Genomic DNA, 26,502 nt, shown 5'->3' with positions numbered 1-26,502 from the left:
CATGCCGGGTCCGCCAACAGCTTGTTTTTATGCAGCCACGCAGCGCGCTCGGCCTTAAAGCCAGACCCGCTCCTCCAGCGCGCACGGAAAGAAGGAAAATCGGCCCCGAACACGGGAGGGAACGTCGGTGCGGAAGCAGAGGCAAGGCTGCGCGGCGCGGGCTCCGCAACGGCAGGGCCGGCGTGCGGACAGCGGCACGGTGCTGAGCGCCCCGCCTCCCCCGAGGCGAACCGCGACGTCCGGGCGTTCAGCCGCCCCACAGCTCCGCTCATGGGAAGCCGGTCACCTCTCCCACTTTGCTGACGGGCTGCTCGCCGTGCCTGAACGCCAGCTTGTACTTTAAACGGACGGGATCCTGGGAGAGAAGAAAGCAGAGAGGCGCGTGTCAGAGCTGCAGCCTCGTGGGCCTCCTTCCATCCCATCCCTCACAGCCCTGCTGCACTGAATCACCCTCTGGAAGGCCTCTGCAGGGCCAAGATAGTAATGTAAGAGCCGTGCAAGGTCTCTGCCCAGCCCCCACACGCTTGGAAATCCAGGCCTAGACACCACCCTCAGTGATGGGAAGAATCCCAACATTCTTCTTGTGGCCCATAAATATTTATGAGTACAAAAAAGGTGACACACATAGTCGTGCCATTAGTTGCTGATAGCTGCAGGGTCTCCCAGGTGTCATCCCAGCAGGCAGACAAGCACAACTGTGCAGCCCACTGCAGTCACGGCACATTCAATCCTGAAAAGCTGTTGCAGAGGAAAAAATGTCCTCCATCACAACCCAGTGCATCCCTCCCACACATCTCCGCAGACAGCACTACCTGTGCCCTTCACACAAATACATTATGGCCGCATTCAGCAACCCACCACAGAACCACTGCCACATACTTTGTGTGGATTGGCAAGCAGCAGGACCTGAGACACCACTGCTGGGGGAAGCAGCGGGCTGAAGGCTGGGAGCTCAGAACCGGATGCTGGTTGCAACTTTATTTTCATGGTCTGAAAGAGAAAGCAAAAGGAAATCTTTTGGTCCACAGTGAAAGAGAGCTGGGAGTACTAAGCAGCTCCGCAGTTTGGTAGACAAGTCAACCCCCACCTGAAGGAGGACATTCCTAAATAGGTAACTCTATGCTGCATGTACACAGGTACAATGAGTACCTTATTAGGAGGTTAAAGCAGTGTGTCTGGAGCTTTGCTTCTTTCTCGCAAGGCCAGGGATCTACTCTGTGAAACAGGCACCTGAGCCACAGGTACTACCTGTGCAGTTTGGGAAAATGAGCCATGCAATTTTTAATATACAAAGAAAAATTCTAAGGATGAAAAGGCAAACCTCCATTTTTGAGCAGCCCCACTCCATTTTATTCATCATAGGCTTCTTACCTTTGGGACTGCAGCCTGAAACACAATGTCCTTAATTGGCTGAGCTGAGGTGCTCAGCATGGAGAGAACCATCACCAGCACATCTGGTCGGCCAGGAGCTGGGTCTCTGGAGAAGTGGAGCATAGCTTTGAAGCCATCTCTGTCATACACTGTAAGTGGACAGATACTACCTGCCGGAAACAAAAGGAAAATAAGAAACAGAGCATGGATTTCCCCGCTCTTCTGAGTGCAGAACAGTGAAGGTAGGCTAAGAACAGCAAAAAGGAAAAATTAATACAAACTTTTACTTGCTCTAGCAAACTCGTAGGCCAAGCAATGGACAATGCTGGCCTGTGATTTACATTTCACCTCCAAAGTACAGAGAGGAATCTACATGTCATGAGATATGAGGTGACTAGCCACTGAGATTTTAACTGTCAGTTAAAGAGATGAGCTACAAATCCAAAACAATGGGAAAAGCAAAAATGTAACACTTCAGCAACTTACAGGACTTAGCCTCTTATTACCAGGGATAAATCCACAGCTGGCCATCACCATTCAGCCTTTCCAGAATCTGCTAAGTCCTTAACTTCAGAGACTGAAGTCAGAAGACAGTTCTGCCTTAGGACCTGTAAGTATCTCTTAAGCCTCTGGAGAAGCACTGCTTGAAGTTTCACAGAAGATGCCAGAATCAAAGAGTTTAGGAGCACACTAAAAAGATTAGCCAGGGCATGAAACTTCTGACTACTGAATAGGACATTTCCATGGTATCATTCCCAGCTCTTGCTCAGATTCTCAGATACGTTAAATACTTCATAGAACAGCCAGTTTTCTCCAGCTGACCCTCACAGCATGAAGCTACTTTGGCTTGCTTGCTCCCCTGCAAAAATCACAGAAGAGCTCTATTAAGCAGAGCTGGGGCACAGAAATCATTGCACTTACTCAGTGTAATTGAAATTAAAGGGACAAAAAGGTTTGCTAGAGAAGCATCATTGGAAGCTGGATGCAAAGAGGCAGCAGGCTTCAGCTCGTAGCCTAGGCTGGAGAATGAAGGATCTGCCATTGAGCTATTTGGAAGATCTGGAAAGGGCAATTTCATTGGTGATAAATCCCTGGAAAGAAAAGCATGTAGAGAGCTTATATTAACTGCGGAGAGTACATGGTATATACCATCCTCTGCTGAGTCCGTGTTTGTGTTCCCAATCCCTCATCCCTTTTAGGTACAAAGTACAAGCTTACTCTGATTTCCTAGGAAGTTTGAAAACAGTCTCTACTTTGTATGGAAGACACTGCTGTTTCAGCATTCACTAAGGCAGAGTCTTGTTTCTGTTACTGTCATGAAACTGTTATGCAGGCTCTCTGGAGCTCTGTCAGTGAGATTAAAGTTCTAGTTCAGAGTTAATGCAAAAGGCTAGGAATCTCCAGAAACACTTCTTGGCCTATGTTCTGGCAGATTGGATAAGTTGGATAAGCTTATGATAATGGTCACCTGCTCTGAAGACCTGTAGATGATAAATCTGTTAGGCTTCTAATGAATGCCAGGAAACTATCTTGTCAAAGCCTGAAAAAAAGCTGAAGAAAAGAGATCTGACTTGGATGTTTTTGTTCCTTTAGCTCAAGAACACCTTGTTGCTAAGCCATTGGATTTGTTCCACCAAGTTTCTGACCCTGTGAAGGCCCAGGTGTACAATTGTTCAGAGTTAGAATTAATAGGTGCACAGCTGCTGCTTTAAGAGCCAGTGCACGGATGGACAGCTTGCCATCATTACCCAGTTGTAGCTAAAAGGTTTTTCCAAACCTCACTGCTGTAAAAACAGTATTTCTCCTCTCCAAAGTCAGACTGTACTGTGTAGAGCTCGCTTACGGGGATAACATCTTGGTCCTGGGAGGTGGAGAGAGCTGATCGAGGCTCCAAAATTCATTCTTCTCTGAGCAGCTGCCTCCCCAGCTTTCCTCCAATTCCAGTGGTTCAAAAGCACTTACATTTTTACTACATCCATTGTGCACAGCAGCCTGGAAAAGAGGTACTTCTGGTTCACACTGAAGATCACCAGGAAAATAAATAAATAAAATCTCTTCCACTAAATATATATATATATATTTTAATTAACATAAGGTTAATTAAAGTAGAAATAAATTTGAGTAATCTGGTTGCAAACTGCAACCCGTATATTCATTGCACTGCAGGAGGTTTCCCTTCAGAACAGAGGGGTGTAAAAATAAGATAAAATAGGCTGCAGGAGAAAGATGGGAGATCAAGAATCCTATCTGATGTTTGTCCTTTGTGTCTTATGGACTTCGTAGCTGAGGATCACTCACCTCTGATAAGCCAAGGTCAGACGGCGGTTTCTGTAAAACCAGAGAGTCACTGAGATCTAAGAAAGATACCCAAAGGCACAGATCAATTACAGAAAACAGCTGTTTTCCCCACAGATTCTTCCCTCATTGTCTAACAGCAGTTTGCCTTTAACACCATTAAAGCAACTATAGTCCTAAAAACTTCCCCTAGCTGAAGGGCCTGCTTTCTTTTAAGATGAGCACTGAAGTCAAAATTCTGTATTTATGAAGTACCACAAACCCTAGTAACAAGGCTAACGCTGTACTGAATTGTACGTACAAACCTAATGACTTCAGCTCCTCCTCCAGCAAACAAGCAGAGGTGGTGCTGCTGTGTCGCGAGGCAGAGGTGATGTCTGAAAACTGGTCTGCAGGAGCCTGGGCCATGGCCTCCAGCTCAGAGAAGTCAATCAGTGTATAGCTCTTCACGCGCCTCGGGGGCGTCCGATGTGCTTTGGAAAGAGCAGGAAGAGTTAAAGAGAGATCTGAAAGCAGCAGGGCACATGGAACTACAGGCACATGCTAAAGGACTCAGGTGAAGAGCTCCAGGAACATTTTCATTCAACCACACGTAAAAGAAAATAGCTATGTAAAAGTTTTCATGTGCTTAAGGGTTTTGCCCACATCTGTCCTCTGAGAAGCAGTTCCCTTCCAGATTCCCTCACCCGTTAAATGCAGGAGGCAGAGCTGTCATGGAGTGCTGTGGAGTTCTTTACCTGGTGCATCAGAGGAGCTGCTGGCTGAACAGCCTCCCCCACTGTCCTCATGACTGCCTACAGTCTGCCTGTACCGTCCCAGCACCTGCGTGAGCTTGTCGTTGGCCTGCAGCAGCTCAGCTGGAAAAGAAGAGAGACCACCTTTGATGGAAGAAACTGGATTTGTTATTTAACTCTGGGCTCCAAGTGAAAATTAATAGCTCCTCTGGGGAGGAGTAATTTTGTGCCACTTCCCAAACACAGTTTATCATTCCAAGCAGAAATCTTGGGTAGCACATGTGTAAGCATTCCTTCAAGGAAAGGAGTACTTCACTTCGGAAATGAACTTAAATGATAACATAAGCATGAATGCAAAGGGTTCCAAGGACAGCATCAGCTCTTACCTAAAGCCTCATCATCATCAACTGTCTCACTGGCCAGGCGGAACAGCAGCGGTCTGAGCTTCTCACAGCGCTGGAATAGGCTCTGGGGAAAGAACAATTTCATGCCATTGCTCAGAAGATCCTCAACACTCTCACACTTCCGGATGTTCCTGTGACCACCTGTAAGTGATGCTACCTCTGGAACAAGCAGCTGCACGTTCTGCTTTGGTCCAGGGTATCAGTGCTGCATGCTCCTGCACTCATACAACACAGTGACCTGTAAGCACAGACACTGAGCAAAGTGCTGTTGCTGGTACCTGTTCAGCAATCACATCTCCTCAATGCATACAGGTGTAAGATAAGTCAGTGTAAAATTTTCCAATTAAAAACTATCCAGAAGCAAATGGATAAATCACAGTAGTCAGAAAAGTGACCATCAGTTTCTAATACCACCAGAAAAGACAAAGCCCATCATGGCTCTCAGTATTTCGGAAGTGAGTAGGCACAGCGGAAGCCGTTTTTTTCTTTCATCTGAAAGTACAGTCTTTATCACCTCCTACAGCCACAGCCCTCCCAAATGAAGCTAACTCCAAACTCCCAGTCACACACAAGTACTTCTCTACAAAAATTAGAAAAATTCAGTGGTCAGTAGTTTTGAAGCAGACAAATGAACTCTGATCTGGAAAAAGGGAATCACAGCAACCAGAATACAGGTCAAAGATCCAATAGTTTTGAGCTTCCCTGATCACACCTCCTCGTGCCCACCTAACCACGACTGGGCTAAGGGAATTCCCATGCGTTACTCTACTGCTGGAGGAAGAATCACTTCCCCATAAGATATCACAAGAAGAGCAGCTGATCTGAAGAGAAATTAGAACTGGCACAGCAACATCCATTTCAACTTTGTTACTTGGATGAGAGGGACTGTCATTCACCACACTGGAAGTTATTCCTGCTGTGGTAATGTTCTTCCCTTGCAGAAATGGAGTGCAGCTTGCTGCCAATTGAATCCTGTTGTCCCAGGCCCTCCCAGCCACAGCCAAAAGTAAAAAGGAACACCTACCTGGAGCGTTTCATGGTCAGATTTGGGTAATTCCTGTTTCTTATAACCTTCCAGCAGTTCATCCATTCGTTTAACATTTTCAGAAACTTCACTGATTGTATTCACTCTTCTGGACACCTTAGCTGACTTTTCCTGTTCCTTTGAAAAATGAAATAAAAGTAGATGACTTGGCTAACACAGCCAGAGAACGTGCTTGTTTTTTTTTTGGTCATTCTGGATCCCTCTTGGTGCAGGGCAGCTTCCTATAAATGTCACTGGGTACAAAGTATGGCACAAAATCCATAGAGAAGCTCCAGTATCAGTGCTGTGCCATCCATTGGTATTGAGAAAGGAGGCAGTACGCCTCCTGTCCTTCTCATGGCACTGGGCAGCCTGTGCTGGTGTACAGGGATGCATTACACCACAGGCATAAAGAAGCCTTCAAAATTAGAGCTGGGAATTGATGGCTTCTGCCACATAGAAGGGCACTCAATGACTGCAATGAGGTTTTTTTTTGTTTTGTTTTGTTTTTAAAAACAGAGGCAGGCTGACTTTTCAGATGGGAAATGAGAACCAGACAGACACAGTGCCTACAGGAGAAAGGCAGTTCCCTACAAGTGTAGCCCTTTCCCACCTACGAACCCGAGTAGTTCATCTGAGTCTGATGTTAGAGTACGGTTCCCATTACCACCCCTGGTGCTCCCTTTAATGCCAGGATGATGGCAGACATTCTGGATGTCATATATAGAACCCACAGTCACAGACAGAACTGCCAGGTCCCCTACCATCCCTCCTTCTGTCCGGAGAGGCTATGGCTCTCACAGACACCCACCTCCTTGATCATGCTCTTGATCAACCGGTTGGCAGCCTGCAGGTCCTCAGCATGGCTGCTCTTCAACAGTCTTGCTAGGAGCTGTGAAGGGAAACCATTGGGCAGCAGTCAGCAGCATTCTCCAGCCACCGTGTTGAGTATGCCCCACAGGTACACCCCCCAACAGAGCAGTGCTTGGGGATACCCACTGTCAGCAGCTCAGTGCAGACAGTTGAGGACAATGACTTTCTGGCACCAGGAGCATGAGAAAAAGGGGGGAAGATGGCCAAGCCCAGGACAGCACAGAGCAGTGCAGCAACACAGCATGGGGCAGCAGAACTGCTGCAGGGCCCAGAGGGGCCTTCCCACTGAAATGCAAAGAGAAACCGACTATTTCTGTAAAAGTGTTTCACTTTTGACCAAGCAATGCTTTCTGATGAACTATCACAGAATTCTTCACTTGCTGTTCAGCAGAAGCATCAGCATTGTTCTGAAGCAGCACAGCATATATCTGCATGTGCTCTCAGCAGTAAAAATCATAGGGGGAGCAGGGAGGAAAGCCCTGGGGTTTACCTTGGATTTCTCTTCGTCGGTGTCAAAGATGGAGTTCTGAGGTCTTGGTGAAGGGGGAGGTAAGATTTTGTCTTCTGGCAATTTGGGGTCTTCTTTTACAATCCCTGGAATGATAAAACAGCATTGGTTCAGCAGTGCCCCAGCTGCCAAAACACAATGCTCAACAGCATGCTGGTCCTGCACCCAGCTGCACACCTGTGCCCAGCATTGTACAGAACAGCATCCCAAAAAGAGAGCCTGAACGTGCTCTGTACCTTTTCACCACACGCCCAGAGGTGAGCACTGTGAGAACAGTGGCCACAAGGCTGGAATGGCTCAATACAACCATGGTTGGTTAAATCTCTTTACACAGTTACGGGCATCCCTGAGCAGCCCAGCAGCCTTTGGAAGCAGCCTTTGTCCTTTCTCCCTCACACAGAATGCCTTACAGAAACAGCTGAGTCACAAAAGCAAAGAGGACTGAGAAGTGTGGGCTGAAGCCATGTGACCTCAAAGTTAAAAAGGAAACTGAAATAACAGAACTGAACCTTGTTTCTTCAACATCTGATAAGCATCCCGGATTTTAACTTCCTGAGGAAACCAAACTGTCCAACTGAATATTATTTCTGTCACTCTGGACTTGACTTTTTCTGAAGACCACGTTCCATAGTACTGGGGAAGAACAACAAAAAAAGAAAAATAGATCAAAACTGAAGACTTTGCACTATGTATTGCATACAGGTCTGGCCCCAAGTTGCTTGCATGCAGAGCTCAAACAGTAAACAGACTCCCAACGCACAACACAGTGCCGTCAGCTGTGTTTCTTGCAATACATGAAACAGCATGCACAGCACTGGCTGTAAATAAAAGCAATGCTATTGCATGTGTGCCAATGTCATTAACATTATTTGACAATCAACATGAAACCATTTCAAAGGCTCCCTGATCAGTTACTACATCTGAAACCAAAAGCTGCTTTGTAGCTCTTTTAATGAAAACAGCCCTGTGCTTTATTCAGGCTGACCCTGCCCCATGAGCAGGGCCCAAACTTGGCTACCTTCCATGTAAGGAAGCAGTGAGGATAGGAGTTAAAATTATTACTTTCTTTACAGGCAAATTCACATCCATTCCTTATGCTCAGAGGTGCAGAACATAAATTCTGCTCTACTTCTACAGACATTCATTCTAAGCTTTTCCAACCAGGCTGAAACACGCAGCACACCCCTTCACATGTGCTGGGCAGCCACAGCCACCCACCTTTGGGGACAGCACTTTAATCAGCTCATTCAGAAACCGGAACTTTGCTATTTCATTGTGAAATTTCTCACCGCAGTTATTCACACATGTCTCCAGCACCTGCAGAAAAGGAGCCAGTCAGAAAACAGAGCTGTACCCACACAGCTTAGGGAATTCATGAAGACTTTGTTACTATGATGTTACATTTAAGGCCTTTCTAGCACAGCGTGCACACAGATGCAGAGATGCTACAGAGGTTGCACACCAAAAGTGTCTTTTCTTCATCCAACCCTCTCAAGAAAGGTGCTGAAGATCACTGTGCTGTCCTCCCCTTTATTAACAACTTCTGGAGCTGCTGACTCAGAGGCAGTAGCACAGGCGTGACAGCTGGAACCGGGATCCACAGCAGAATGCCACAGAAAGGAGCCAAAGAATTCACTCCCTCTGCAATTCCCCGGTTTCTCCATTCATTGTGTAACCAAAAGCGGGGTATACATCCACGGAAAAAAGAAACGGGGGCACATCAGGAGGAAAAAGAAGCGGCAGCCGCACTGCCCCAACCCCGCAGATTGCGATCATCGCTGCCTCTCCTCGCACGTGGTCGAGAGCACTTACTGTCAGCGCATGGAGAGCTTCCACCTCCTGGGGCGACTGTATCTTGTGCGCCAGCAGCCGCGCTGCCAGCGGTGGGCTGGGGAGCAACAGAAGCAGGTCAGTCAGCGCTCGAGATCCCCAGAGAACCCAGCGCTGCTAACGGTGCCCCTGCGGGGAAGAGCCATCGGCCGACCCGAGCGCTTCGCTGCGGGCAGGGCTGCGGGCTGAGCAGGGCCGCCGCTCTCCTTACCCCTCCGCGTCCGCGTTCAGCTGCGCGCAGAACTGCTGGATGCATTCCCAATTCTCCTCGGGGACACCCGGGTCGGTGGCTTCGTCTTACGCGGGGGAAGAAAGAAAAGGTTTCTGCGTGAGATCGCGAGGCACAGACGGGGAGGGGCTCAGCACCGGCCGCTCCGCTCGGGGCCTTTTCGTGAAAGGCAGAAATGGAAGGCGAGCGACGGGCAGGAAGCGATCACCACCGACATCTGCGTAAAAACGCAGCGCCGAGCCCCTTCTCGAAGAGCCCAAGGTGGGAGCGGAGCGCTCAGCCCCTGCAGCGCGGAGCCGCGGCACGCTCCCAGCCCGGCCCGCCGCGCCCGCACCCCCGCCCGGCCGCTCCAGCAGCTCCCCGCCCGCCTTCGGGCACACGGCGGCCGCAGCGCTGCCCGCGCCCCCTCCCCACTGCACTCACTCAGCCACCGCTGCAGCCGCTCCGCGCCGGCCATGGGCTCCCGTTGCGTCCCGCTCCGCCGCCCCGCCCGCTCCCGGGGCCGCCCAGGAAGCGCTCCTCGCAGCGCTGGCCGCGCCCCGCACCCCGCACAGACAGCACGCAGAAAGGTGGTTTTGGTGACGGCTGTCACCAGAGCGATTTAACACTTAAAGGTCAGCACTCCAATAGGGAGTTCCACATTTCAGCTGAACCACGCACACAGCACGATGAGTTTAAAGTCCTTTATCCACAGCAGCAGGTAGCAGCTGCTCACCCCCCCACACACCCCTCCAACACTGCTCTGGTGCTGGCCGGGCTCCTCCAGCTGCAGGGCAGTGCCCAGAGCAAGGTGGGCAGCTGGCTCAGCACTGCCTTCCATCTGTAGGCACTGAACTGCTGATAGAAGTCACTGGATTCCAGCCGGAACACGTGGCTATTTCCACAGGGTGACAGTACAAGGACAGACCTCTCTGTATGCAGCTCCTCTCCCATACAGACTGCCTCACGCTGAGTGTACAGACACACAGACACCCGCGTGGCCCAAAGCCCAGCACATCTGATCAGAGACAATCACGCTGTCACCAAGAAGTCCGGCTTTGGAAGATGACAGGTGGTACCCACACCTCCTGGACCCAGTGCTGGCTGTCCGTGCCGTGGGTCTCACACTAGCTGGACAGCACTTTGCGTATCCTTCCACACACTTCTCTGGGGCCCAACGTCACCATCATCTCAGCAACGCTCGGTCCATGCTGAAAGCACAGAAGAAATCTTTGTACGAATGGAAACTTACACTTTCCAGAACAAAAGTCCATACCACCAGGCAGGAAGTGATGAAGTGACAAGCTATCAGATTGCTGTTAGACCAAGGGCAGGGTTGTTTTTTTTTTTGTTTTTTTTTTTTTTTTTTTTTGTTTTAAAGCAATCTCAAAGCAAGACTTATATCTTTCTTCCTGAAGTAAAACAGTCAAGCTGAACCAAACAACAACCCCAGAGCTTAAGCCAGAAGCAGGCTGCGAAGAACGCCTCCTGTAAAACTTAGGTTTGAACTTTGTACAGCAGATGAATGCAGAGCACTGCACTCAAGATCCTCATTAGCATTAAACTCACAAGGCTGCAAACGCCCTCTACAGCTGGTCTAGAAGTTTTGCTAACTTCATGTTTGCAAGCAGCATATCCATGCCTTAAAAAGGCCTTTCTGGAATTGTCATAACAGCCCTTTCTTCCAGACCCGTTTTGTGTCAGTACTTTCACTCCTAACAGCAACTGACATAAATTCTTCTAATAAGTCCAGCCCAAATACTGGCATCTTGATAGTGCAGGAAGATAGCTACTTAAAAACCACACACACAACCAGAAGGCCCCAGCACCAGAATTGTTTTTTTACCTGCTGCCCACTGAGAGCCAGGCGGAGGAGCTTCATCATGCTGCTGTACTTGGTCTCTCTGGTCTGCTTCTGGAGGTTTCTGAGGTCTTTGTTCAACTCCTCAATGGTCCAAACAGCTGCTGGCTTTGTCATAAGCCTTTAGGAAATGAGTAATTCAGACTTCTGAATACAGTTTTTAAGAGATGCAGGAGCCAATGCTGGCAGCATTAGATGTAGACAGCAGTACTATTATCTCCACAGGACAGGCAGGATTCTGACATTTAAATTGCCATCACCTGTATTCAGTTACCACTCAGCTGTGACAAGTGACTGGGGGCAATCAGCTTTGCAGACAGCTGAAAATAATAGTCAATTTTGCAGCTATTGTCACCTCAACTTCTCTCTGAGGTGTTCAGGGCTTATTTTCATCAAAAGCTTTGACCTGATATACACAGAATCTGAACAGAAAAAGAGATTGACATGGCATCCCTCCCAGCTGCAAGGCATGCAGCAGCAGAGGAACATGCAAGGCAGCAGTGAAACATGCTGGCAAAGCTCCACAGAATTCCTTGGTACAGAAGAAAGGACCTAGCAAAGGTTGGACAGACAGTCTGCCATCCCAGTGATGCTTCAGACTGGAGAGAAATGCAGACTGCTAGCTAGAGGCTAAGAAATGAAAACCAGAGGATCGCCCCAGGGGTGAGTGCTTTGGAGGCAGTTAATTCTGCTGGGCATAGACTGTATTCATTCCAGAGACTCAGAAGACTTGTGATAGATCTACACACATGCTGACCAAACCACCTTGTCCTTCTGTCAGATGCTGCAACGGACAAAGATACAGGAGATCAGGCAGCACAGAAAAGCTCTTGGTTTTCTTCATCAGCACTATGTTGGCACATAAATGTATTGTGCCCAGTGCTTTACAAAGCACAGACATGACAATTATTGCTTAAGAGCCTTAACGTGAGATTTCCTGCTGGTAAACAGTCTTTCAATTAAGTACATGCAAAACCTCTTAGCAGTTATTAACTGCAGCACATTCTGAAGTGAAGCAAAATACATAAAAACCATGAGCACGTCCAAGATGAATACAGCAGCCAAGCAGCAATGCCATGGGACATCAGGTGAATGTGTACAGAGCTGCAAGGTGACACTTACCCTAGGACTAGTTTTCCTATTTCATCTACTTCTGCAGAAATAGTCTGTAGATGTTCTCGGGACACCAAGGGCCTAACCCACAAGTAGGAATAGTTGCCCGACACCAGGTCCTTCAGATGGCTTATGTGGCCCTGGGGAAAAAAGGCAAAGCTGGCAAGCCTGGGGTGACAGTGACAGTCTGGAGAGGGAAGACTTCCTTCTGTGCTTCACAAACAGCTGAAGAGGGTCTCAGCACACTGCTGCCTTGTGCTTTGTGCCTGCTTAGAGAAAACGTGAACTGCTGACATTTTAGTTGCTGTTTTTTCACACCCATAACCTCCTGGTGCACACGGAGATACAAAAGCAGCCTCAAGGGTTTGGTACCAGTCCTGCACATGCAGCTGACTCACTCTGTCCCTGGAAGTGGCTCGCCACACTCAGTTGCTGCCTCTCATGAGACGCACAGGGAGTCACATGGGCAGCCCACAGTGAAACCTCTGCTGACAGACAGGGTCTCTGCCTGCCCGTACAGAGGCACTTTACTACCCTCCAGGAATTCCCCTGATCCTACAGCAGTATCCAAGGGGCAGACTGGGAAACTGCTGGGTTCATCCTCTTTCCTACCACTGGAAAAAGCCAAAGTATCTCCTATCCCCTTTACAGCCTGCACTCTGCCACTGAGCTGAGACCAGGGCTCTGCACACCCAGGTGCCATTAGTTTAACCATCAAGAGCTTCATCCATCTCTGCTAAGCAGTTGCTTTGACTTTGCTTCCAAAGCATGGAGCTGTAGCAACACAAGCATCTTCACATTGCCCAATCAGCAAAAAGCATGGGTGAACTGCCTGGTAGTATGAGGAGCCTGCTCAGTACAGATCTTTGCACCACGGGCACGTTCCATGCTGGACCATGAAGCAAAGCATAGCATGGAAGCCTTCAACTCTCATCTAAACAAAGCCACAGCTGACCTGATCCTGCAATACTAATAGTATTTCCATGGTTGGGACACATCCTCCCTCAACCAAAGGAGCTCTCTGCCAGCTAAACAAAGAGCCAATGAGGCTACAAACCTGCAAAGATTGCCAAGATATTCAGCAAGCTCATTCCTACAGGCCAGCCAACCACACCATTATATTTTGGCAGTAATGTGCACACCCAAACTGGCAGTTACAGCCACTTGCTGTTGGCAGTCAGCAGAGCTCAGGTCAAAGCAGTGCCCCAAACTCAGCTGAGTCTTTACCCACAAAACCATGCATGCCCATGCTCCAGCTCTCCACAAAACAGTAATATCATTTTATCACTTCTCATACTTTTCTCAGCAGAAGGACTTGCTCCACATACTCCTTTTCCAGAACCTCTTTATCCACTTGTTGATCCCCATAGGTGTGCTCCACCAGCAACTGCAGCTCTTGAATTAGTTTGTGTCGTAACCCTTCATTCTCAATATGGCGAGTGAGGTGCATCCTGGACAAAGAGAAAATGCTCTGGGTTTTGTTCACTCTAATCATCTCCATCTCATATTTGCCAGTTAAAACTAGAACAGTTGGAAAGGCAACATCAGACCTTGGACAGACATCCCAACAAAGTATTAAATGTTAGATCTACCACTGATATTTCTACCTGTTGAATTCTGGGAGTTTCTCAAGATCCAGTAACGCAGAATGGGTTGTAATTCTGCCTATTTCAAACTGCGAGATCAGCTCCTCCAAAGTCCTCCCCATCTGTTTCCCTGCAAAATAATTCAGCAAGGTTATGACATACATTCACTCTCCAACAGAAAGATGAAGTCGCTGCTTTTCACCAGTAAAGGCAAGATCAGCGCCGGTATAGCAGCACAGCTGAGGGAACGGCGAGAAAGGGTTGTTTCAGTGCTAGGAGGAGCAGGGACATATGGTGGCAAACAAGAGGTAACTTCTGGCAGGCATGCAAGGAAGCTGCCCCTTCTGTAAAACAGACTGATAACAAGGAACTAAAGCCGGGACACTCAGCTTTGCTCTATTTCACCCCTTGCATCACTCAGCTAACAGAAATAGTACTTGGCCAGGAGGCTTCCCTGCCCAGTGAAGGAGTCACTCCCAAGCAGAGATCCTGAAACATAAATTAATATGATACTCACACAAACAAAACAACAAAAGGAATAGTAGACTCAACTACACATGGTCTTTCAGGTCAAACAGGAAATGTGAAAGATGTAATACATGACACTGCAATTATTAACCAGAGAACACAAGTTTTCCCAGGACTTCGCAGACAGTTTAATCCCTCTGAGATGAAGGTTGTCCCAGGTAGGAACACATTAAGCACCACTCAGTTTAAATGAGCACAAAGAGACAGAAAGATCCCCACCACCCTGCCCTGCATAGAAGCTCTGCAGAAGCTGTGGTGGCATTTCAGTGACAGAAGTCCACTCAGACCGCTTGCCTGACATCTACTTCCTTTCAAACACTGTCAATCTTCCATAATACTAAAATAAATCCATCCTTCCCCCCTGAAGTCAGCCCCAAGGGGTTTCTAGCAAGCACCAAGCCTGCTCTCATTACCTGCAAACCCAGAGCCGCAGTTGGTTATCATGTCCAGCAGAGCCTCAGGCAGGTAGCCCTCCTGGGCAAAGCGCTCCAGGAAGATGTCCCCCTGCCTCTTGGACAGCTTACTGCCATCCTTGTTCAGAAGCAGTGGAAGGTGCCCGAACTGCGGGGGGTCCCAGCCAAAAGCTTTGTAGAGGAGGAGGTGCTTGGATGTTGAAGTAAGCCACTCAGTCCCACGCAGGACGTGGCTGATACCCATGTGGTGGTCATCCACCACGTTGGCCAGGTGGTACGTGGGGAAGCCATCTCCCTTAAGGATCACTGGGTCTCCCTCCACCTCTGCCACCTCGTGCTTGTTCCAGCCATAGACCAGGTCCTGGAAGGGCTCCACACCCCGCTCCAGTCGGAAGCGCACGACCCAGTCCAGGCCCTGTGCCAGCTTCTCAGCCACCTCCTTAGGTGTCAGGTGCCGGCACCGGTTGTCATACCTTTGAGAGAGGAGAATGGAGGAGTCAGGTCAATATAGGCCGAACCCAGCAACACATTTCACATTTCCAGAACATGGATTCATGACTTTTAGCTGTGATCTGCCCACTACATATCTACACAACCCCTCCATCCTCATGCATCACTCCCTTAAACCTCTAAGGTTGTGAAGACAGCCCTGCTGCCACGTACTTAGCCCTACATTTGGGAGCAAGGGGCACAGAGGGGACAGCCTCCTACCGCGGGGTCTGCTGGTTACGCAGGGCCTCCTTCCTGAGCAGCTCCAGGCGCTGTGGGGTGCAGAAGCAGCGGTACGCAGCACCGCGGTCCAGCAGCACTTCGCTGGCAGCCCTGTAGAGGTCGAGCCTGAGGGACTGCTGGTAGGGGCCAAAGGGACCACCACGCCGAGGGCTCTCATCAGGGGGAATGCCTGGAAGAGCCATACAGGCCCAAAAAAGGTTCCAAAACCCCCCTCTTTCAGTTGTGGAATGCAAAAAAAAACCAAAAAAAAAAATCAGCATGGAATCAAACACCTCCAGATCCCTTCTGGCAAGCACCCACATGCAAAGAATGTACCAACATATAGTGAGGTCTGAGGGCCTCTGGTCTTTCTGTGAGGTTTCCCACACACAGGCCCTGTTACAGCTGTGTTGCGCCACTACTGCAGGTGGGAATCTGTGTGTCAAACAGTGCAGACCTGATGCTCACAGGTCTACCAGATGCTACACAGCTCAGCACTACTCTATCACAGAACCACTGAATAATTTGAGTTAGAAGGGACTTCTAAAGGCCATCTGGTTCCACTCCCTGCACTAAGCAGGGACACCCTCAGCTCCATCAGTGCTCAGAGCCCCATCCAGCCTGACTGCGGCTGTGTGCAGGGATGGGGCACCACCACTTCTCTGGGCACCCTGTACCATTCCTCACTGCCCTTACTTTAAGCAACATTTCCCTTATAACCAATCTAAACCTCCTCCCTTCTTGTTTGAAACCAAACACAAAGCCTTCCTGGTGCCAAAACAATAGCTGTATCATTACATTTTAACAAATTCCTCACGTTTGAAACACCACGTGCTTTGCTACCCTGCAAAATACCCTCATTCTCTCACTGCCCATCCCCAGGCAAAGGCCCTAGTGGCTCCGGCACTGGACTCGCTGCCTGGGGGCTTACCTGCCCAGTGCAACATGTCCTCTATGCCCTCGGCAGCCCCGGGCACCACGCGGCCTTGGTCAGTGTCCTCCACTCTCAGCACGAAGGTCCCCCGCTGCTGTTTGGCAAAGATGTAATTGTACAGAGCGGTGCGGAGGCCGCCTAGGTGCAGGAAACCTGTAATCGTGTGCAAGGCACGGAAGAGCGCAGTGACCGGAGAGAAAGCGAACGGGGCATCTTCCGCAGCCCCGACCCCAGCTCAGCAGCGCTCCCGCCGCTGTGCCAGAAGCCGCCCTCAGGCTGACGAGAACATTACCTGTGGGGCTGGGCCCAAAGCGCACCCGCGGCCCCGACACAGCCGCACCGCACACGTCCCTAAGCACCCGCGCCATGCCGCCGCGCCGTTTCCGCCCGCCGCGCTCAGCCAATCCCCGCGCTCAGCCAATCCCCGCGCTCAGCCAATCCCCGCTCCCGCCGGCGCCGGGGGGCGGAGTTTGTCGTCCGGGGGCCGTGCCCTTAAAGCCGGGAGAACGCTACCCGGGGGCGAGATTGAAGGAGGAGATCCGATTGGCGGGCGGGGCCGAGGGCAGAGCGGCGACTGGCGGGCGGGACAGTGGGCGGGACAGTGGGCGGGACAGTGGGCGGGACAGTGGGCGGGGCTACGGGGGCCGGCGCTACGGGGGCCGGCGCGGCCCAGCACACAGCGGCGGCGTTTCCCGGCGCCCCCCGCGGCAGATTGTACACAATCATCATGGCCGCTGTCTCATCCGCCGCCGCCGAAGGTAGGAGCGAGCGGCCCGGGACGACTCGGGGCCGGGGCCGGCGGGGCGGGGCCGGCTCGTCGCGGGGCGGGGCCTGCCGCGGTAGGCGGAACGCCGAGGGTCGGAGCCGGGCGGCTCCGCGGGGCCGGGCTCTTCCCCTCCGCTCCCCGCAGGTGCCGCGGAGCCGGGCATGGAGGCCGAGGCGCCGGGCTGCGGCGGGGAGGGCGGCTCGCCGCGGGGCGAGGGGTGCCGGGCCGGGCCGGCTGGCGCCGTCAGCAACGGCAGCGACACGGAGAGCGGGCAGGAGCTGGTGGAGCTGCGGGTGATCTGGAACAAGAACAAGTACGACGTGAAGTTCCGCCTGGACAGCACGGGCGCCGACCTGAAGCAGAAGATCCACTCGCTGACAGGTGCGTGGGGCGGCCCCCAGGCCCCGTCCCGGCCGCCGCCCCCTGACCCGTCCTCGTTCCCCTCAGGCCTGCCGCCCGCCATGCAGAAGGTGATGTTCAAGGGGCTGCTGCCCGAGGAGAAAACGCTGCGAGAGATCAAAGTCACCAACGGTGCCAAGATCATGGTGGTGGGCTCCACCATCAACGACGTGCTGGCTGTCAACACGCCCAAGGATGCGGCGCAGCAAGAGGGGAAGGTGGAGGAGAGCAAGAAGGAGCCGCTCTGCAGGCAGAAGGTGCCGGGGTCCAGGAAGCCTTTGGGGATGGGGTGGGTGGGACCGTGTGCTGCTTGTGCCATGCTGTGTGCCCCCTGGTTGTGGGGAAGCCTGGCGGGGCTGTGTGGTCCCCCCGGGGCTGTAAGCAGCGGAAGCGTTTCGTGTTGTTAGCATAAGCAAAGCCAATGTTAATTATATCTCACAGCTAACTAGTTTTTGTTGGTGTAAAACAACTGGATTTCTAAAAAGTGTCTTTAAAGTGGGTGTGGGGGCAGTTCCCTCCGTGCTGAAGGCAGCTTGGCTGCTGAGCATCCCCCTCACACCTGGGACTCCCTCCTGTAGTACCGTTCTGTGGCTGCACTGCAGTGCTGTGGGCTGGAGGAGGATTTTCAGCTCACGGTGTCAGCGACCTCCCTCAGATGAACTAGATTAAAGACTTAAAATGTACACCATTGATCTGCAACCTTTATGAGACGTGCTTTTGTTTTTCTATAATTTATCATAGTTCACGTTCACTGTAAGTTCCATCATTGCTTAAAGGTACTCAGCATCTTATGAGCTCTGAGCATGGTTTTCTTGGTTACTACTGCTCTAATCTTCCTGTTTGGTGCTGTGTTGCGGTATGCTGCACTGTCAGATCTAGAGGACTTTCTGCCATTCACTGAATATAACCCCTGACTGTTAAAAACTGTCTTGCCCAGTGCCAACCATGTGACTCAGCATGTACTTTTCAAAGTGAAACTTGTATTCTTTTTATGTGTATATATTTATGTATTTGTGCATCCTGCAAAGGATGCATACCCTTATATGCATTATATTGGGATTTTATTCATCTCTGTAATTTATTCAGGCTATTATAGGGAGTGCTCGGTTAACTTTGAAAATTAACTGTTTCCTGCGTGATAAATGACTATGGATAGTCTTTAACTGTCTCCTAGTGCTATTGGGATCTGTTGGATTCAGGGTGTGTTGGAAGTAAATTGAGAAACTCTGTTGTGTTTCTGTAAATTCTCATTTCTGTTTTTACATTGTAGCAACACAGAAAAGTATTGGATAAAGGAAAACCTGACGATGTGATGCCTTCCATTAAAGGTGTTCAGGTAGGTGAGTGGGCACCTGGGGCATTGTCACAATCAGAGTTGGTTTGAGACCAACTGTGCTGGTTTTAGCTTTCCTTTCTGTTTGGGAACAGAACTGCTAAATTGCATCGTTCTTATGCTTCAGAAAGTAAGAAGATGCAGCTTTTCCTGTTCCTCTTTCCCTGTGACTTACCACGTTGCCTTTGTTGTAGGAGCACCTACCAGCTGTGCCATTATCTGGCATGTACAACAAATCAGGGGGGAAAGTAAGACTGACCTTTAAGCTCGAGCAAGACCAGCTATGGATTGGTACAAAAGGTGAGAAATGCTAAAACTCTGAGGTGGTTAATTGGTAATTGGAGTATAAGAAAACTGTGGGAATGAGAAATATCTTCTGGCGTGACTGCGTTGTGTTTAAGAGATAATATTGTCTCTTTCCTTCAAAACTAAACTCTGCTGCTGTTTCTCAAATGCCATTCTCTCAGATCGTTGGACATTAGCTGATGTGTTATTTCTGTTCTTGAAAAACTTGAGCTTAGTGGTGCCAGTAGGTGCGTGTTCCAGTCTGCTCCTCGTAGATCCAAACGTGAATTACAATATTTGGCATTTCTCATGTATCTCAAAAGCACTGCATAAACATTGGTTCAATGCCAGCATCTCATAGAGGCCCGATGATTTGGCTGAGACTCTGCAGATTCATAGAACTGGGAATAAGAGTAGGAGTGTTGGCATATTTGTTGTTATCTGTCCTTCCAACAAAAATCAGGGGGGTGTCTTGTTTCAGTGATGTGCAACTGCAGGAACTACAGCGTGTGTTGCTGTGCAGAGGAATCAGTTTACTGTCTCGAGTGGTGCCAGGAGGAGCTGAAAGTGCTGTGGTGATAGCATGCAGCACTGAGAGTATCTCAGAGAATCCCCTGCCTCCAAAGGAAGCTGTGCACTTTTAGTTTGACCGGGATGGATGGGACAGTAATTGTAATGAATAGAAGGGCTTGCTTACTGTGCCAGTAAAGAAACCTAATTAGATGTAGTATCAGCTTTGGATGGCACATTAAGCTGCTACATTATTTCCAAAGTAAGCAGAAATCTCCTCTCCTACCTACAACAAACATGATTGTGAAAACTTTCTGGCTTTAAAAACTCTATGGCTACCCATTGGAGTAGCATCTCTTAGGCCAAGTAATTATCTATCTTCCCTTCTATAGGTCAGGCAGCTGAGTTCTTTTTTGTCATTGATAATGTATTCAAAATGCGTGGTTAATGTGTAGGTAATCAATACTCTTCCCTTACCTTGTACATCAGTTTCAAGTTCAGTATTTCTGAAGTGCTCTAGATTACTGCTTCTTAAGCTTTGAAACTTGATTCTTCACGTAATTGACTGTCTTTAATATAACCTGTTTCCCTACTTCCCGAAATTAGCAGCAGCTTACTTCCTTCAGGGACTGGCTGTAATTGCTGGCTGTTGTTAGTGGAAGAATTCCTTCCTACTGTGAGAAATGTGTGGCACATACCATGCAGCAGGGCTAGGATGAACACAACTGGCTGTTAACGTGGTTTTTTCATTTGTCAGTCCTGGAAAACTGAAACTGATTCTTTTGTCTTTACATCATGATGTTTATTTCCTTGGGGTTAAGTCCTCAGAAAGGAGTGGGGACATAAGAGAGAAATCTGCCACTAGTGATGTTCTTTGTGCTTGTTGGTGGCATCAGGCTGCAGGAATTGTAGCCATCTTCTCGCTGTTTCTTTCCCTGTTTACCTGTAAATGTTTCTTTGCCTGTGCTCCTAAAGCAACCATGGAGCATTTTCTCAGGATGAAGAAAGCTCACTTTGCTCAGCTGTCTTCAGCCTTGTAGTTCTGTATAATCCTTGATAGTCAGTCCTGAACGCTCTCCCCTAGTCTGGCTCTGACTGTGAGCGCTGTGCTGGTAAGAGTGGAGTTTTTGGAAGTAATGGAGGTGGTGTTTGAAGTTAGCATGACATTCTGCTTCCTCATACATCACAGATAATGCTTTGATCAATTTTAATGTAGAGAGAACAGAAAAGTTACCCATGGCGTCCATTAAAAATGTGGTGAGTGAACCTATTGAAGGACATGAGGATTATCACATGATGGTAAGTAACATCTCCACTTCAATAATATCATTCCAGTTACAGAATATGCAGAAGTAAAGCTATCAGAATAGAGCAGTGCTGAAACTGAAAGCAGTACCAGCTTGGTGTGTTGTGGAATGTCAAAATGTCAACATTGTCTGCTAACACAATGTAAATATTTGGGCTGGCACACTGAGTGTCTGCTACTCTGTGGAAATCTGGGCTGGTTTCACAAGTGTCAGTGCAAATCAGTATCCTCTCTCTTTTGACAGCACTTTTTTTTGTTTTTTTTTTTTTACTGCTGTAATAGCTTAACTCAGGATTTCTTAATGTTAGAGAGACTTTTCTTTATCTAGTTTAATTTCTGCTTTCTACTGTATTCTGTTTGTATAAACAGGCCTTGCTGGACATTTAAAAGTGAAAAGTGATTTGATTCTGTAATATTTTTCCCCGTGGGATTTTCTGAAAAACTGCTATTGGGTACAGGAAAGTAACACAGTTAAGAGGAGAGCAGTGCTGATTCTGCTGGACTTTTTTTGTCTGTTTCTTTTAATCTCTGGTTTCTTTTGAGGTTTTGCTTTATGGAGCACAATAAGTAACCTCTAACGCTGAAGTAAGTTGCTCATATGAGTCTGTGCCCGTTTTTAGGGCTACCGTCTGCAGGAGGGAGCTGGTCGAGTCTTTGCTCAAATATTTGGTTTTTGATTACTGATAAAAGAAAAGTCCTCTTCTGGATATGATACAATAATGATTCTGAGGCAAGGGTGGAGGTTATCGGCATGCTATGGTGCTCGTCCTCTCCTCTACCTGCTGACAGAACTAGAGAACAGGACATTATCTAAATCTATTTTAATCTGTGAGATTTCACCAATTAAAACATGATCACTGCCTAATTAGTTCCTGCTCAGCTTCCTAGCTCTGCGCATTCTGCATTCCAGTAGTTGCTGTACAGACTTATCCTTGGGTCACACAGTACGTTCTGTCTTCCAGAGTAAATTCCTCACGGCCTTGAAACTGGCTGAGAGATTTTGCTGCAGCGAGAGTCTCTTAAAAGGAAAGAGCTCATCGCTGCCTACTTTGCAGCTGCTTCACAGAGGGCCGCTTCCTTTAATTTCGTATGAAATGCATGTAGTGCACAGAGGTGTTTGGAGGAGGCCCTGGTGTAGCAGGCTTGTGTGATTGTGCAGAGGATAAACGCGCGTCCTCTCTGTCTGCTATCAGCTGTTCTGTTTCCCGTTTGTAAATGTTGTTGTTCTTGACTTTGCAGGCATTTCAGCTGGGCCCAACAGAAGCGTCTTACTACTGGGTCTATTGGGTACCAAATCAATATGTTGATGCAATCAAAGACACGGTGCTGGGAAAATGGCAGTATTTTTGAAAGCACGCTCACCTCTGGCACAGGAAAATGACACAAAGCTAAGGACACTGCTGGGAGAGGCCTCCAGCATGCCTGGATGTGACAGTCCTGGAACTTATTAATAAAATATGATAAAAGAGGCATTGATGGAAGCCAGAGGTGATGTTCTTTCACCATTAGTTTACTTTTAACTTAAAATTTTCACCATCCCTTTTCTGCAGTCAGCTTCAACCGTATTTAAAGCAAAATGCAGTGGAAATCAATAAATTCTAATTCACAAAATATTGTGTGTAATACACTTAAATCTGCTGAGAGTTGATCTTCCAATTTAGTTTTAAAAAGAAACTATTACAATGTATTACTGAGGCTTTTTTTACATGGTTTGAACAAAAACAACTATTTTCATAATCTTTCAGTTACGAGCATTAGACTTAATTTAGTGACTTGGTTGTGACTGAGAATTTCAGAACCAGTTTATTTTTAGAAATAAACTTGAAGCAGTGTAACAGTATGCAAAATGGATGTTCAGCAAGCCATATTCTGCTGGCCCTTTTCTTTCGGGTTTGAATCTTTGGTGGCAAAACTCTGCATTTATTTGTTTGTTAAACCCAAAGATGCCCTCCCTTTTCTTTGTTTTGTTTAATTTCCCCCTCTCTCCCAGTGCTGGAAGCTGTTTGTTGGTACTCCGTGGCACATTTGGAGCAGAGGAACACCGCTGTGGATGTTCTGTAAGCACTGTGACCCGGTGCTGCTCGCTGTCCTGCTTTGTGCCACCGTTGTTTCCCTCTCTGCTCCACTTGTGCCCGGAGTGCTGCGTTTTGGAGCTCAGTGCACACTGCAGCCCTGGGTCACATTGCAGCTGTTGTGACGATGCTTTCCTGTCTGACTGGAAAACAAACCTACAGAAAGCTCCGGGCTCTGTGACCGTGCTGCTGTGTGCTGAAGCAGTAATGCAGGTCTTGCAAAGGAGGCAAACCGGATGGGCTTTCCTTCCCCTGTGTGTGTTGGGGAGGACAGAGGTGGGAGAGGGAAGTTCTGATGCCATTTTGCATCGTAAATAACTGCAGTAGCCTTTTGTGATCCAAATCTGAAAGCGTATGGGTATCTTCTCAGTGAACCCTGCCAGACCAGGGGGATCTGTATCTGTCCAGCAACTGACCTTCTGAAATTTCAGTTACCTTCCAGCTTTTCTTTGGCTCAAGTTTACAGTAAGTTCTTACAGTAAGTTCTTGCATCCAGTTCTGTCTGAAATACCGTTCTGTGCCATTGGTTTGTGGTATTCGGTGTCATCTCAGCAATTAACGTGCCATTTATCTCAGGTTTTCTGCAAGGACCTTCCAGTCCTGACAAGGTGCACACCCCTACCGGATTGTATGTGCAGTCAGACTGAGTCAGTCTGGCTGTGTGTTAAATCTGCAGCTAACAGATCGCTGTTTGGTTTTGGTTGTTTTAACCCTGTAAGCTTAATGTTCCTCAATCCAAATAGCTCAGCATTTTGTGAAACTTGCTTAGAAATATCCTTTTAGGAACAGCTGAACTGACTATATTCCATATCCATTTTCACTTGCCTTGAAATAGCCCAGTTGAAACTCAGCAGGTGCAAACTCCTCAAAGTATTTTGTTTTATCCGAGAGATTTGGGAAAGTGTTCACTTCATGGTATATGTTAAGAGTGCTTATTTACATGTAGGTTCTTGATAGCAACGTAAGCAGCTTTTGTTTTGTCCTTTCAGTTAGAGCATTGATGCAGTACGAATTGTAAAGGTGTTCCATATCCAAGGTAGAAACTAGTGATGTTCTGGTTACTCCCATAGTGTGAGGTCTCTGCCTGTGGTGCTGCAGCAGTGCAGGAGCCCTGGGGGCTGCAGGCGGGGGCTCTTGCAGTGGGTTGGAGGTAGCAGTTCTTCTGTCACTCTTACTTTCTGATTGCCAGTGCAGGTGTTAAAGCTTTAATTTTAACTTTCAGTCCCTGGTGGAAGGTGTATGTGCTGCAGCACTCCATCATTTGTTAGAGCTGGTGTATGAGGGTAATTAATGATGCTGGTGTCTTCTGTCCCCTGGGTTCACCTTTGCACTCATCTGTCTCTTTTATTCTGGCTGTCTCCACTCACTGCCTGGCTTGCTTGGAGCTCTCTGCATCCATTCATACTCTATTTCCTCCCCTGTTCTTTCCCTGTCTTGCCTCTAAGAGGACTTGTCTGTGGCTCAGCTCCTTCCCCAGGTGCCTGGGGTCTGGGTTTGGTGCAGGATCATGGTGAGTACACATGGCACCGTGGGCACTGCCCAGTGCCATGGCCAGAGGGCACCAAGAGCAGCAGTGTGTCTTCCCTGCACCTTCCCAGCCTGTCCCACCCTGTGCTGGGAACAGCAACTTGTCTCAAACTGAGTATGAAAGTTGGGGGTTACAAAGCAGCTTTAGATATGAAGAAGAAAAAATTATAAACAAAGGTGATCAAAAGTGGCCCTGTTTAGGTGCTTCTTTTCTATTTAAATTTGATTTGAAGACTTGAATTTCTTTGATTCTATGTGTAAAATTTAATTTAAAATATAGGAAAGTGATGCTTACTGGAAATGCTTTAATTGGTGTTTGTTGGGTCGTTACAGCGGGTTTCTCAGGAGCTCTTTGAAGCCAATATTCCTCCTGAATTTAGCAGCATTTCTTTTAAGATCCTCTCTCTTTTGGAAGGATGTGGAGCTCTGTATCTTCTGCTGCCTGCCCATTACTCCGAGGTGGTTACTGTCATTGATCAATAACATCCAAGAGAGCATGCTGTGTGTTTAGCCCTGCTGTGCTGCAGCCCGTCTGACCAGAGCTGTGTGCCAAGCTTCTCTGGGTTTTCTCTGAGAGCTGTGGTGCTCCCCAGGGCTGGTGGGCACGGAGCAGTGCTGTGCAGGAGGCAGCTTTGGTCCCTGCTGAGGCACGGTGTCAGGTGTGATGTGAAGATGTAAGCAGTGCTTTCAGTTGGCTGATGAAGGTTGCTTTGAGATCCAGTGTGTACTCTTCCATAAGATTTCTGGTAATAGCTGCAGTGATTCCTATGCAAAAGCTTGATTACTTCACTTAAACAACAATTTGATGCCTTTCTATGGAGATCATTTCCCTGTTGTGTGTACAAGTGTCATTTCCCACGAGCTGTTTTTGGGGGTTCCTTAGGAAACCATACTAGGTTTACTGCTCAGTGATGGAAGCAACCAGAACACAAATGCATAGTGGCAGCTGCAATCTCCACCCCACTGCTGCCCTGTCTCCCCCAGCAGCCCTGTTTGCTACTCGGGGTGCTCCACCTCCCCCAGTGCTGTTCCCACATCCCCTGCCTGCTGCCAGGGTCCCTTTCCTCTCCTTGTTCAGAGCACAGCATTCCTTCTGCAGCCACTTTGCATCCCGAGCATGAACGATTCCTGGATTCGTTTTTCATCTGGGTTTTTAAAAGATATCATTTAAACTTTGGGTCCGATGACAGAATGTATCCTGCGTGAAAGTGCTGCATTATTTACACATTTTTCATATCAAGTTTAAAGTAAACAAGTAATTTCTGTTAGTGACAGAGTCTGATGAGAAACAGGTAACTAAAATCGTAAAAGAGAGTAGGGGAAATGAGTTCCAGGACCCAGATGAGCTGTTCACACATCTGGCACACACACATCTCACACACACGGTGCTATGTCAGCCCCAGTGCTCTGTGCCCGCTGTCCATGCTCTGTGGCTGCCCATGCCCCTCCAGCACAGCGTTCCCACCCAGCACTGTGCCAACCCCACGCAGCAAAGTTTGCTTTCAGGCCTCCCTTCCCTTGTTGGCTTTCTCTTTCCCTCTGTAACCTTATTTCCCAATCAAACTGTTCATTCTGTGCCACGTCCCCCTGTTGCCTTCAGCCATGGATTTGCTCTCTGCACTCATGAAGGTTCATGATGTCTTATCCATGTTCTGAGCAATTCTTGTTTTAAAAACTAAAAGATCTTCGATGTTTGTGTCCACTGCAGATTTATTTTAAATGGAATATGTAAGTACCATGTTTAATGGTATTTTTAAATAATCTATTGCCTATTTCTGGGGAGCGGGAGATGACATATTTAGTCTTAGATTTGCACTGCTGGATTTTTTAAGTGTAACCTTGACTGGTTATCCTATTGTTTTATTCTGTAAGATTAATTAGTCTTATGAATTAAAGTTTGATAATGAAGTC

The 26,502-nt window shown here is 48.3% G+C and overlaps 3 protein-coding genes across 6 annotated transcripts; 1 reads left to right on the top strand and 2 right to left on the bottom strand.

The window, feature by feature from the left end:
* Positions 1 to 2: 2 nt before the first annotated feature.
* On the bottom strand, positions 3 to 9,749 carry GGA2 (golgi associated, gamma adaptin ear containing, ARF binding protein 2). Of its 3 annotated transcripts, XM_042864642.1 has the most exons (17): positions 9,692 to 9,749; positions 9,251 to 9,335; positions 9,022 to 9,097; positions 8,428 to 8,526; positions 7,719 to 7,842; positions 7,192 to 7,295; positions 6,640 to 6,720; positions 5,829 to 5,966; positions 4,787 to 4,868; positions 4,404 to 4,523; positions 3,972 to 4,139; positions 3,670 to 3,725; positions 3,215 to 3,363; positions 2,293 to 2,462; positions 1,372 to 1,541; positions 880 to 990; positions 3 to 355 (listed from the first exon to the last, which is right to left on the bottom strand). In XM_042864642.1, exons 1-17 carry the CDS (start codon positions 9,723 to 9,725, stop codon positions 269 to 271), a joined length of 1,854 nt encoding a protein of 617 aa, XP_042720576.1. In that variant the 5' UTR covers positions 9,726 to 9,749; the 3' UTR covers positions 3 to 268. The 3 variants fall into 3 exon arrangements, with proteins under 3 accessions (XP_042720576.1, XP_042720578.1, XP_042720579.1); XM_042864644.1 differs by lacking the exon at positions 8,428 to 8,526; XM_042864645.1 differs by lacking the exons at positions 9,022 to 9,097; positions 9,251 to 9,335; positions 9,692 to 9,749 and adding an exon at positions 8,611 to 8,917.
* A 188-nt stretch (positions 9,750 to 9,937) lies between these two features.
* EARS2 (glutamyl-tRNA synthetase 2, mitochondrial) lies at positions 9,938 to 16,770 on the bottom strand. Of its 2 annotated transcripts, XM_042864772.1 has the most exons (9): positions 16,686 to 16,770; positions 16,391 to 16,546; positions 15,460 to 15,649; positions 14,749 to 15,221; positions 13,829 to 13,937; positions 13,519 to 13,672; positions 12,231 to 12,361; positions 11,094 to 11,229; positions 9,938 to 10,458 (listed from the first exon to the last, which is right to left on the bottom strand). In XM_042864772.1, the coding sequence occupies exons 1-9, from the start codon at positions 16,759 to 16,761 to the stop codon at positions 10,375 to 10,377; spliced, it is 1,509 nt and encodes a 502-aa protein (XP_042720706.1). In that variant the 5' UTR covers positions 16,762 to 16,770; the 3' UTR covers positions 9,938 to 10,374. The 2 variants fall into 2 exon arrangements, with proteins under 2 accessions (XP_042720706.1, XP_042720707.1); XM_042864773.1 differs by lacking the exon at positions 16,686 to 16,770 and having other exon boundaries at positions 15,460 to 15,693; positions 16,391 to 16,461.
* A 335-nt stretch (positions 16,771 to 17,105) lies between these two features.
* UBFD1 (ubiquitin family domain containing 1) lies at positions 17,106 to 26,499 on the top strand. The gene is made up of 7 exons (XM_042864482.1): positions 17,106 to 17,151; positions 17,304 to 17,540; positions 17,607 to 17,815; positions 18,829 to 18,894; positions 19,086 to 19,191; positions 20,903 to 20,985; positions 22,232 to 26,499. The coding sequence occupies exons 1-7, from the start codon at positions 17,121 to 17,123 to the stop codon at positions 22,340 to 22,342; spliced, it is 843 nt and encodes a 280-aa protein (XP_042720416.1). The 5' UTR covers positions 17,106 to 17,120; the 3' UTR covers positions 22,343 to 26,499.
* Positions 26,500 to 26,502: the final 3 nt, after the last annotated feature.

Source organism: Lagopus leucura, unplaced genomic scaffold (assembly GCF_019238085.1).
Source record: "Lagopus leucura isolate 7727_CA_CO unplaced genomic scaffold, USGS_WTPT01 Super-Scaffold_760, whole genome shotgun sequence".
Taxonomy (NCBI): domain Eukaryota; kingdom Metazoa; phylum Chordata; class Aves; order Galliformes; family Phasianidae; genus Lagopus; species Lagopus leucura.
The sequence above is the reverse complement of the archived record's forward strand: the minus strand, read 5'-3'. Positions and strand labels throughout refer to the sequence as shown.

Coding starts and splice junctions, on each gene's coding strand:
- GGA2 (XM_042864642.1), bottom strand. CDS start 9,725: ATGGCCGGCGCGGAGCGGCTGCAGCGGTGGCTGA. Junction 5,967..6,639: donor TCAAGAGCATGATCAAGGAG/GTGGGTGTCTGT, acceptor CATTTTTCAAAG/GAACAGGAAAAGTCAGCTAA. Junction 356..879: donor TGCTTGCCAATCCACACAAA/GTATGTGGCAGT, acceptor CTTCTCTCCCAG/GATCCCGTCCGTTTAAAGTA.
- EARS2 (XM_042864772.1), bottom strand. CDS start 16,761: ATGGCGCGGGTGCTTAGGGACGTGTGCGGTGCGGCTGTGTCGGGGCCG. Junction 13,938..14,748: donor CTGCGGCTCTGGGTTTGCAG/GTAATGAGAGCA, acceptor ATTATTTTGCAG/GGAAACAGATGGGGAGGACT. Junction 13,673..13,828: donor AAACTCCCAGAATTCAACAG/GTAGAAATATCA, acceptor CTCTTTGTCCAG/GATGCACCTCACTCGCCATA.
- UBFD1 (XM_042864482.1), top strand. CDS start 17,121: ATGGCCGCTGTCTCATCCGCCGCCGCCGAAG. Junction 17,152..17,303: donor CTCATCCGCCGCCGCCGAAG/GTAGGAGCGAGC, acceptor CGCTCCCCGCAG/GTGCCGCGGAGCCGGGCATG. Junction 18,895..19,085: donor CTTCCATTAAAGGTGTTCAG/GTAGGTGAGTGG, acceptor CCTTTGTTGTAG/GAGCACCTACCAGCTGTGCC.